This window comes from Diachasma alloeum, unplaced genomic scaffold (assembly GCF_001412515.2).
Source record: "Diachasma alloeum isolate Michigan unplaced genomic scaffold, Dall2.0 Dall_scaffold_00256, whole genome shotgun sequence".
Lineage (NCBI taxonomy): Eukaryota > Metazoa > Arthropoda > Insecta > Hymenoptera > Braconidae > Diachasma > Diachasma alloeum.
The window spans coordinates 2,189,397-2,201,216 of NW_021680401.1; the positions used below are offsets into that span (position 1 = coordinate 2,189,397).

At 37.2% G+C, this 11,820-nt stretch overlaps 2 protein-coding genes across 2 annotated transcripts in view; both read left to right on the forward strand.

The window, feature by feature from the left end:
- LOC107037562 (peptide transporter family 1) overlaps positions 1-3,265 on the forward strand; it is a 9,574-nt gene extending 6,309 nt beyond the window's left edge. The window contains exons 8-14 of the mRNA XM_015256181.1: positions 149-227; positions 315-543; positions 923-1,197; positions 1,266-1,348; positions 1,426-1,845; positions 1,919-2,704; positions 2,768-3,265. Of these exons, the coding sequence (XP_015111667.1) occupies positions 149-227; positions 315-543; positions 923-1,197; positions 1,266-1,348; positions 1,426-1,845; positions 1,919-2,704; positions 2,768-3,013 (2,118 nt within the window). The 3' untranslated portion in view covers positions 3,014-3,265. The remainder of the gene's footprint in view (positions 1-148; positions 228-314; positions 544-922; positions 1,198-1,265; positions 1,349-1,425; positions 1,846-1,918; positions 2,705-2,767) is intronic.
- A 432-nt stretch (positions 3,266-3,697) lies between these two features.
- LOC107037595 (peptide transporter family 1) lies at positions 3,698-7,970 on the forward strand. The gene is made up of 8 exons (XM_015256218.1): positions 3,698-3,848; positions 4,604-4,682; positions 4,770-4,998; positions 5,372-5,646; positions 5,715-5,797; positions 5,875-6,294; positions 6,368-7,153; positions 7,232-7,970. The coding sequence occupies exons 1-8, from the start codon at positions 3,840-3,842 to the stop codon at positions 7,424-7,426; spliced, it is 2,076 nt and encodes a 691-aa protein (XP_015111704.1). The 5' UTR covers positions 3,698-3,839; the 3' UTR covers positions 7,427-7,970.
- The last annotated feature ends 3,850 nt before the right edge of the window (positions 7,971-11,820 follow it).

Below are 11,820 nucleotides of genomic sequence, written 5' to 3' on the forward strand. Positions count from 1 at the left end.
AGTAAGACTTGCTTGAGACCTCTGCTGTTTTTTTCTCAATGTACATTCTGTATTCTGGAAATTGCAAGAAGCACTATTTAATTCAATGTTTGTAACCGTCTGCAATTGTGATTTGGACTTCATTCACGGAAATTTGCCTTGACTTCAGGACCTCAAGTATCCGAAAGCTGTTTTTCTCATAATCTGCATGGAGTTCTGTGAGCGGTTCTCATTCCACGGAATGCGAAGTAAGTCGTAGGACCACACAGTCATCTACCGTAGTTTGCGTCCGGATAATTATAACAAAAAACGATTCATAACTTTCACTCCCGCAGTAATCCTATCCCTGTACATCAAGAACAAATTGAACTACAGCGATGATACCGCCACCATAATCTACCATGCCTTCATGATGCTCGCGTTCTTCTTCCCATTATTCGGTGCAATTCTAGCTGATTCGATACTTGGGAAATTCAAAACCATTCTGTACTTGAGTGTCGTCTATGCCGCGGGCCAACTCCTTCTCGCAGTCGGCGCTGTTCCAACTTTTGGGTTACCAGTCAGGTAAACCATTGTGTGAATTACGTGAATCTTCATCCCAATATCTATCCATCTATCTACCTATCTTTATTATATAGACTCCAGGTTAAAATCCCATCGGAGCCCGCTACGCAAACAAAAATACAACACCGTTACAATGCAAAACATATTATGATATCCTCATTCAAGTCTTCCTGTATGTATCACTGCACTTTCTTTTTTTATATACGACATCACACGCCGAACACCAAATTTGGTGAAAGGAATAGCAAAAACAATAAGCATCAAAGTTAACTAAACTTCTGCATTTCAAAAATAGTCTCTCCGTGCTGCCCTTTGCACACCAATATGTTAATATCGATAACTATTTGATAGACATTCAACCTGACCAATCACCTTTCAGAGAACTTACAATGATTGGATTGTTTCTAATTGCCACGGGTACGGGTGGAATAAAACCGTGCGTCTCAGCTTTGGGCGGAGACCAATTCATCCTTCCCGAACAGGAAAACTATTTCCGCACCTTTTTCCCAGTATTTTATTTCGCCATATGCAGCGGAGCTTTTTGTTCATCGGTTGTCACTCCCGAATTACGTAATGGCATAAAATGTTTTGAGGAACAGGAGTGCTATTCAATCGCCTTTTTTGTGCCTACAATTCTCATGGTTCTAACCATTGGTGAGTCCAAAATTGAAAGCACACATGTCACGTCAATCATTGAACGGACGTTTTTAATTAACTTACAGTGATATTTCTTGCTGGCAAACCGCTCTACAGGATAAAGAAACCTGCGCGAAATATTGTTCTAGATGTTGCCAAATGCATATGGGTGAGTTCAAAGAATTAGTCATTAGAATTGATCTTCATCGTAACGAAGGTAGTGATTTCTTATTTCTCTTCAAACAGCGCGCAATTCACAGAAAGTCAAAGGCAAATCAAGAAATCAAGCAAAAGCACTGGCTGGACTATGCCAACGACAAATACGATTCCAAATTCATCAACGATTTAAAAAAAACTTCGCGAACTCTGAAGCTGTTCATAGCTTTCCCTTTTTTCTGGGCTCTTTCATCGCAAGTAGGATCCCGTTGGACCTTCCAAGCTACAAGAATGAACGGGGAAATTGGCAGTTTCCTCCTGAAGGCTGATCAAATACAAGTAGTCGAACCAATCTTTGCCATCATTTTAGTTCCTGCACTCAGTACCTTCGTTTACCCGGTAATGGCAAAGATCAAATGCCTTCACACGCCATTGCAAAAATTAACAACCGGTGGAATTCTAGGTGCAGTTGCATTTATTTTTGCCGCGCTTGTGGAACTGCGATTAGAGGTACCAATACTCTTTCGAATGATCATTTTTCTTGAGATATCAATGAACATTTACCAACGAAATTGTCCTCTAGACGACGTATCCAGTTCTTCCAACCAACGGATCAGCACAGTTGCGAATTTTCAACCCTAGGGATTGCCAATTACCTGTTGTAATAGGTAATGAATCTATAGTGATGGAACCATTCGCTATGTGGGGAGGCAGTAATATCAATATCAAAGGCAATCAATCGATACCATACGTTGCTGATTTTTCATACTGCGGTGGAGATAAAAACGTAAATGGCTTCATTACGGCTGTAGAGGGACAGGCGACTTCATATGTACTGGAGTCAACATCTCCATACGCCTATAAGGACTACATTAACAAAACGAAGAGTGGGAATCCCGCAATTCGAGTGTTGACGTACAATGTCCGGAACCCGAACACCTCAACAAAGGTTGAATTATCAGGAGTGAATTACGTTTTTGAAAGTGCGTCAGATCTTGAACGAGTAACACCAGTCGGAGAATTCATCCCAGGAGAATACAATGTCAAAGTTAATGGGAAAGATGTTGGTTCAATATCCATAAAACTTGGTGGTGTTTATACTCTGCAAACATTTGTCGGTGCGAATATGACAAAAATAGGTCTCTCAATAGTGACTCCACCAAATTCGGTGCACATTCTGTGGCTTCTTCCTCAATATGTTGCTATGACCATGGCTGAAGTTATATTTTCCATCACTGGACTCGAATTTGCATTTACGCAAGCCCCAAGTACCATGAAATCCCTTCTCCAGGCTGCTTGGTTATTCGCCATAGCTGTTGGTAACTTCATCATCGTGATAGTTGCTAGGGCAGAACTGTTCAAGCGACAGGTAGGCGAAATTTGTCATTTATCAATTTCAATTTTATTATCGATTTTTATGAGTTTTCTTTAGGCATTGGAGTTTTTCTTCTTCGCTGGACTAACAACCCTCACGTTCTTGATATTTGCGGTACTGACTAAGTCATATGAATATGACAATGAATCCAATGAGGATAAAACGCCGGGAGATGAAGATAAGAAGGTACCACTGAATCAGAGAAATGACCAAGATGCAGATGTTCCACAGGATGAAGAGAATTTTGAATTGTTTAATAGCAGTCGTAGGGATTCGTATATATTAAGTGAAATAAAATTGTGAAATGCAGGAGAAGTATCGAGGGGAGCTCGAAAATTGAACTCCTATTTCAACATTAAAACGTTAACCGAGAGGTGCTACAAACGTTTCAACTCTTTTTATAGAACCAAATTTTAATATAATTTAGTCTTAATATTTATTCTTCCACTATACTTCTAAAAGTCGACCTTATATCAGAAATACAAAACTGGAGGTGAATGAATATTTTCAATTGTGATTAATTCGTGACGAATTAAATGACAACCTGAATTAAGACTACCTGAATTATTTAAAAAAATTTCACGATTCCATTAACATCAGATGCCTAACATGCGCTCCATAAGCCTAAATCAAACAACCGCCTATTGGTAAGCTGATGGAGTTGGTATCTGTGATCAAATAGTCATACATTTGATAATTAATTATCACTTCAAACGACTCTTGTTGAGATAATGTCACCTGAAGTATAATTTGACGTGTTAAAGATACCACTCATTGCAGCTGAATTGATGTTCGTTCGGGGTTTACGACGGTTTTGACATTTGCTAAATTACGGATTTTCTACAATGTCATGTGATAAACTTCCATCGACAGATACCTAACTCAGCTCAGTATTGACCTATCTCTGAATAAAACCGTAACAACCAAGGCTTTCGAGAGTGACAGTTTCCGTGTTAATGATAAAGGGATTAGGGACAAGATTTTACTATGACGAGTCTGTGGCACGGGTCGCTTACGTCAGTAGCATGACTACAAGTTACCGTACCTGACGCCCGGATGAGACCAGTCCACTTGAGTACTGTTGCATTAATCCCAGACGAGAATAGGGCTAGAAGCAGAAAAGCACAAAATGAAAGGGGTATGTTCTATTCTATTCGCATTTCATGCAATCACCAGCAGATGTATTTGAAAGATTATTAATAGGAAATGTAACATCGCTACGGACATGTAGCTAATGATCTGATCACTTCCTCATCAACTACACTGAGAGAAAAACGAATGAGACTGTTAAGAATTTTCGTCTGAATTTTCCGTGCCAAATTTCGGAGATTTTTATCGTGTTCAGGTTCCACTGAAATTTCAGGAAATGTTGTCATTGAAAAATCAAGTATTACGTTGATTTTCGGTTCACATGATCTGGAAATCAATAAAATACTTGATTTTTCAGTTCAATTATTCTCTGACAATTTAGAAAAATCGGGAAAATTTCAGAGAAAATTGAAAATTCATGTCGTTTTGTTTCTGAATATTCATGTTCCACTGAAGATTCAATCAAGTTGTGAAATTTCCATCTCACCACCACTGAAAACTCATGAATTTCCGTGAATTCTACTTTAAACACCAAATTTTTCTGAAAAGACAATCTTATTTTTGCAATAAAAATTTTCAATCCCGGCGCACGCTTCGCATGTTTGGCACAAAAAATCCTTTTTTGATCATTTTTAGCAAACGATTTTTGTGGCACAAGTAAGACTTGCTTGAGACCTCTGCTGTTTTTTTCTCAATGTACATTCTGTATTCTGGAAATTGCAAGAAGCACTATTTAATTCAATGTTTGTAACCGTCTGCAATTGTGATTTGGACTTCATTCACGGAAATTTGCCTTGACTTCAGGAACTCACGTATCCGAAAGCTGTTTTTCTCATAATCTGCATGGAGTTCTGTGAGCGGTTCTCATTCCACGGAATGCGAAGTAAGTCGTAGGACCACACAGTCATCTACCGTAGTTTGCGTCCGGATAATTATAACAAAAAACGATTCATAACTTTCACTCCCGCAGTAATCCTATCCCTGTACATCAAGAACAAATTGAACTACAGCGATGATACCGCCACCATAATCTACCATGCCTTCATGATGCTCGCGTTCTTCTTCCCATTATTCGGTGCAATTCTAGCTGATTCGATACTTGGGAAATTCAAAACCATTCTGTACTTGAGTGTCGTCTATGCCGCGGGCCAACTCCTTCTCGCAGTCGGCGCTGTTCCAACTTTTGGGTTACCAGTCAGGTAAACCATTGTGTGAATTACGTGAATCTTCATCCGAATATCTATCTATCTATCTACCTATCTTTATTATATAGACTCCAGGTTAAAATCCCATCGGAGCCTGCTACGCAACAAAAATACAACAATGCAAAACATATTATGATATCCTCATTCAAGTCTTCCTGTATGTATCACTGCACTTTCTTTTTTTATATACGACATCACACACCGAACACCAAATTTGGCGAAAGGAATAGCAAAAACAATAAGCAATAAGCAAGTTAACTAAACTTCTGCATTTCAAAAATAGTCTCTCCGTGCTGCCCTTTGCACACCAATATGTTAATATCGATAACTATTTGATAGACGTTCAACCTGATCAATCACCTTTCAGAGAACTTACAATGATTGGATTGTTTCTAATTGCCACGGGTACGGGTGGAATAAAACCGTGCGTCTCAGCTTTGGGCGGAGACCAATTCATCCTTCCCGAACAGGAAAACTATTTCCGCACCTTTTTCCCAGTATTTTATTTCGCCATATGCAGCGGAGCTTTCTGTTCATCGGTTGTCACTCCCGAATTACGTAATGGCATAAAATGTTTTGAGGAACAGGAGTGCTATTCAATCGCCTTTTTTGTGCCTACAATTCTCATGGTTCTAACCATTGGTGAGTCCAAAATTGAAAGCACACATGTCACGTCAATCATTGAACGGACGTTTTTAATTAACTTACAGTGATATTTCTTGCTGGCAAACCGCTCTACAGGATAAAGAAACCTGCGCGAAATATTGTTCTAGATGTTGCCAAATGCATATGGGTGAGTTCAAAGAATTAGTCATTAGAATTGATCTTCATCGTAACGAAGGTAGTGATTTCTCATTTCTCTTCAAACAGCGCGCAATTCACAGAAAGTCAAAGGCAAATCAAGAAATCAAGCAAAAGCACTGGCTGGACTATGCCAACGACAAATACGATTCCAAATTCATCAACGATTTAAAAAAAACTTCGCGAACTCTGAAGCTGTTCATAGCTTTCCCTTTTTTCTGGGCTCTTTCATCGCAAGTAGGATCCCGTTGGACCTTCCAAGCTACAAGAATGAACGGGGAAATTGGCAGTTTCCTCCTGAAGGCTGATCAAATACAAGTAGTCGAACCAATCTTTGCCATCATTTTAGTTCCTGCACTCAGTACCTTCGTTTACCCGGTAATGGCAAAGATCAAATGCCTTCACACGCCATTGCAAAAATTAACAACCGGTGGAATTCTAGGTGCAGTTGCATTTATTTTTGCCGCGCTTGTGGAACTGCGATTAGAGGTACCAATACTCTTTCGAATGATCATTTTTCTTGAGATATCAATGAACATTTACCAACGAAATTGTCCTCTAGACGACGTATCCAGTTCTTCCAACCAACGGATCAGCACAGTTGCGAATTTTCAACCCTAGGGATTGCCAATTACCTGTTGTAATAGGTAATGAATCTATAGTGATGGAACCATTCGCTATGTGGGGAGGCAGTAATATCAATATCAAAGGCAATCAATCGATACCATACATTGCTGATTTTTCATGCTGCGGTGGAGATAAAAACGTAAATGGATTCATTACGGCTGTAGAGGGACAGGCGACTTCATATGTACTGGAGTCAACATCCCCATACGCCTATAAGGACTACATTAACAAAACGAAGAGTGGGAATCCCGCAATTCGAGTGTTGACGTACAATGTCCGGAACCCGAACACCTCAACAAAGGTTGAATTATCAGGAGTGAATTACGTTTTTGAAAGTGCGTCAGATCTTGAACGAGTAACACCAGTCGGAGAATTCATCCCAGGAGAATACAATGTCAAAGTTAATGGGAAAGATGTTGGTTCAATATCCATAAAACTTGGTGGTGTTTATACTCTGCAAACGTTTGTCGGTGCGAATATGACAAAAATAGGTCTCTCAATAGTGACTCCACCAAATTCGGTGCACATTCTGTGGCTTCTTCCTCAATATGTTGCTATGACTTTGGCTGAAGTTGTATTCTCCACAACTGGATACGAATTTGCATTTACGCAAGCTCCAAGTACGATGAAATCGCTTCTTCAGGCTGTATGGTTGCTCACCATAGCTGGGGGTAATCTTATCGTTGTGATAATTACTAAAGCGGGGATTTTCAAGCGACAGGTGAGCAGAGTCTTACTTCTCGCAAGCTGATCAGTTGGAGTATTCGGACATGAAATCATTCAAATTATTCATTTCCAGGCATTGGAGTTCTCTTTTTTCGCTGGTTCGACCGCTCTCATCTTCGTGATATTTGCGGTAATGACGAAGTCTTACGAATATCATAATTACAGTGACGATGAAATTTCGGGAGATGAAGATAAAAAGATACCACGTACAGGGAAAAATAGTGAAGCGCGGTCTTGTTCACGTAATGAAGAGAGTTTGGAATTGTAGATTCTTAATCATGACAATCCTCCCATTTAATAAAATTTTTTCTTTTTTCGCGCGAAACTGCGTTATCATCTGAGCTGATAATATCGCTTCATGCTAAACAGAAAAATTTCCATAAGAGCCCAGATCCTTAGAAATTTATATTTGCAGAGTCTTCACTTTATTTTCCCTATTATTTATCATTCGATTTTCAAATGGTCCGCACGTCCAAATTATTCGGAGAATCTCACCTCTGGCAGTTTCATTGGATTGTACATTATAAATGGTCGGTTCTGATATCTGTATTTTGAAATTCGTCGAATAATAGACAAGAAATTTGACTTATTTCGTTAAAGTTTCCGGTGATAATTGAATCTGTATTTTTTTATTCCTCATATCAACGTGAAAATCGTTCAGGACATAGATAATGACTTCAATATCAAGTGTATAAAATCCCAGAGGTCTCAGTCAATTATTTGACTGACAAATGACCCTTCGAAAATTCGTCGGTGAATTAAGGGAGTACCGTTTCCTCTTAAGACGCAACGGAACTTACCATCGGAGTAGAAACTGGATTCCAAATTTTTTCGTCGTCAGACAACTATTTAGTGAAACCCAAATCGTTACATCATCAATAATCTTGGTATCTACAGTGTAAAAATTTGGGTTTCGATAAATTGTCGTCTGACGACGAATAAACTTGGAATCCAGTTTCTACTCCGATGGTAAGTTCCATTGCCTCTTAAACATTTTACCGTGAGATCCGCCGTACGGTTGGTTCGGTAGGACTCAAGGTCGATACAATCTCGATTGTAGATCACTAATTACCGACTAATGAGAATGAGCTGACAAATTATTTTCTTTGTTAACCTCTGATAGTAATAACTTCAAGTGCGGACCTTCTCCACGTGGCCGACTTATGAATACAAGAATTGACCGAAAATCAATGGAAGAAAGCGAATCTTATTCCCAAAATTGATGAATGAATGATCCCAAATTTATGTTTATAGAATCGCAATTCAAATGGGGATCCGAATTCACCCTGAATTTGATGTTGACCCCTCACCTCTATAAATAATGATAAACTTCTCGAAAAAATGAAGAAGTACTCATGCAGTAACTCGCGTAATCGGATGAGTCCTATTTACTAAAGATGAAAGAAACGTGAAGTTGTTTTATATCGAAATATCTCGAAACTGCCTGACAGCTAATCCGCAATTTTGATTGGTCAATGAGTCACGTGAAGTAGTCGCTGAAAAAAATCCCCGGTATTTTCAAATTCTTGAAATGGAAAAAAAAATTTCTGCGTCATATTTTTCATTTTTTCATGTGCGAAGTTTATCTTTATATCAAAACATATCTAAATTGCCTAATTGTTGATCATGAGAAAATAAACATAGTATTTCTAAATTTTTTTAACGCACAAATTATTCTTCACTTCCCAAATTTTAATTTTTTCATATTTATCATACGCAAAAATGATCAATTCTTGCTTCTCAAATTTTCATACATAAATCCTAAATTCTACAGAATTCATGAAAATTCTTCGGTTTCCAAAATAATTCGAGAATAATCTTTGAAGAGCTACTGTTATCTGGAACACTGTGGAATTTTCCGAAGAATTCAAGAAATTTTTTCAGTTTTCTGACAAAACAATTCATGACCCTCCCCTAATTTTTCAACAATTACAGATTTTAATCAGATTATTTTTAAAAGTAAAAAAAATGAATTAATCGAAGATTAAAAATTATTCATTGATGCTTCACTCTTCATTCTGTTTATTCTCTTAATTCTCATTAAATCATTATCAATATTTATAAAACATCTATGAGTATATAAAGTTTAATAAATTCGATTTCTTCATTTTCACAACAAAAAGATAAGCGCGCGCGACAGCGCGCGCACAGATCTAGTATTATTAATAGACAAATAATTCCGCTCTCAAATCACATGCCAATGACCTTGCGCGAAAGAAGTAAAACAGAAAATGAAAATATCCCAGCAAGGTCTTACGATCGCGGAATGAATTTTGAATGCATCCATCTCGAAAGCTGGAAGAGTGCCAGATCTCTGACTCGGCGCAAAATTCATCACTTAATTTCCCTCTCGGGCAGACATTTTTCGGGGAATCAAACAAAAGTTATACTGTCTTTGCCACAGAGCCTAATAAAACAAATTGAATAAACAGGAATCGAAAAAAAAGGTTTTGAGAAAGTAGCACAATCCTGTCATTGTTCTCCCATCCCTTGGAGTTCATTCTCTTGGGTTTAGGCGGAGGAAAAAAGGTGGAGAGAATTTCAAGTGTTCGGAGATCACTGAATCTGGTCCTAATGAAAAAATTCATAATTCTCTTCTTGGGATTCGTGAACAAGTTTATGTGTTTGAATGGTGCTCATTATTTTCAGTGTTTACTGTTTGTAAAATGCGGCTGAATTTTCCGAAAGAAGACCTTGAATTTGATTTAAGGGAATAAGTTAATGGAATTTCAAGTGATCTGAAAAAAAATTGTTTTTCTATCGTCATGTCCGGCTGAGGCAACTCGCAATAAATTTAAGCGCGGCGTAAGCGTCATGTAAACAAATGTTGAACTTCATTGAAGGATTTAAAATCGATGAAGTAGCTAAATGAATAAAAAATGAGTTCTACTAAATGAGAATAACCATTCGGAAGCATTTTTCTAATTTATTAGCAAAAATAACTTCATCACATGATTATCCATAACTTTTGTTATTGAAAATGACGATAATCCGTATGTTTTTCATTCTATCATTCACAGAATATTCAACAGAAGGTGAAATCGTTCAGATATTGGCCCGAGTCCAGCTATTCCCCTGTTCACCCTATACAGATTGTTTGACAAAAATTTATTTGCAAATTATCTGTGACCATCATCTGCAGTTGAAAAATTTCTGCGTCACAACACCGTCATTTTTCGCAATAATGGCGCGCCTATTTTACTAAAGATGAAAGAAACGTGAAGTTGTTTTATATCGAAATATCTCGAAACTGCCTGACCGCTAATCCTTAATTCTAACTGGTCAATATGTGACACGAAGTTATTCACAAAAAAAAAACACGCGGCATTTTCACATTCTTCAGTGACATAATTTCAAATTCTTCAGTGGTAAATTTTTTTTTCACGTCATATATATATATTTCACATGTATATATATCATCGGTGAAATTAATAAATTCTGTCCTTTTATGGCGACCGATTATTTAAAAAAATTGAATACAATTAATTGAAAATGAAAAATTCTTTCTAGATTCTTTTACTCTACTTCGCTATTCACTTCAATCATGAATTCTCTTTGATTCATTATCAATATTTATAAGGTATTCATGAGAAAATGAAATTCAATGCATTCCACTTCTTCATTTCGACAAATGAATAGACCAGTGCGCGCGAGAGCGCGCGCATAGATCTTGTCCTATTTTACTGAAGATGAAAGAAACGTGAAGTTCTTTAATATCGAAATATCTCGAAACTGCCTGACCGCTAATCCCTAATTCTGATTGGTCAATATGTGACGCGAAGTTATTCACAAAAAAAACACGCGGCATTTTCAAATTCTTCAGTGGTAAATTTTTTTTTCACGTCATATATATATATTTCACATGTATATATATCATCGGTGAAATTAATAAATTCTGTCCTTTTATGGCGACCGATTATTTAAAAAAATTGAATACAATTAATTGAAAATGAAAAATTCTTTCTAGATTCTTTTACTCTACTTCGCTATTCACTTCAATCATGAATTCTCTTTGATTCATTATCAATATTTATAAGGTATTCATGAGAAAATGAAATTCAATGCATTCCACTTCTTCATTTCGACAAATGAATAGACCAGTGCGCGCGAGAGCGCGCGCATAGATCTTGTCCTATTTTACTGAAGATGAAAGAAACGTGAAGTTCTTTAATATCGAAATATCTCGAAACTGCCTGACCGCTAATCCCTAATTCTGATTGGTCAATATGTGACGCGAAGTTATTCACAAAAAAAAACACGCGGCATTTTCAAATTCTTCAGTGGTAAATTTTTTTTTCACGTCATATATATCATCTCTGAAATTAATAAATTCTGTCCTTTTATGGAGACCGATTATTTATAAAAATTGAAGATAATGAATTGAAAATGAAAAATTCTTTCTAGATTCTTTTACTCTACTTCGCTCCTCACTTCAATCATTAGTCGAATTCTCTTTGATTCATTATCACTATTTAGGGGAGGGTGGGGTAAAATGGACACTGTAGACTTTTTTAAAATTATTCATAACTCAGAAACAAATAGATCAATTGAGCTCAGTTTAGGCTCGTCACAAAGGGAACGAATTGTTTTTTGTATTGGAAAAAAAAATTATTAAATTTTATCAACATTTCAACCCCTCATTAACATTTAAAAAAAGTCAAA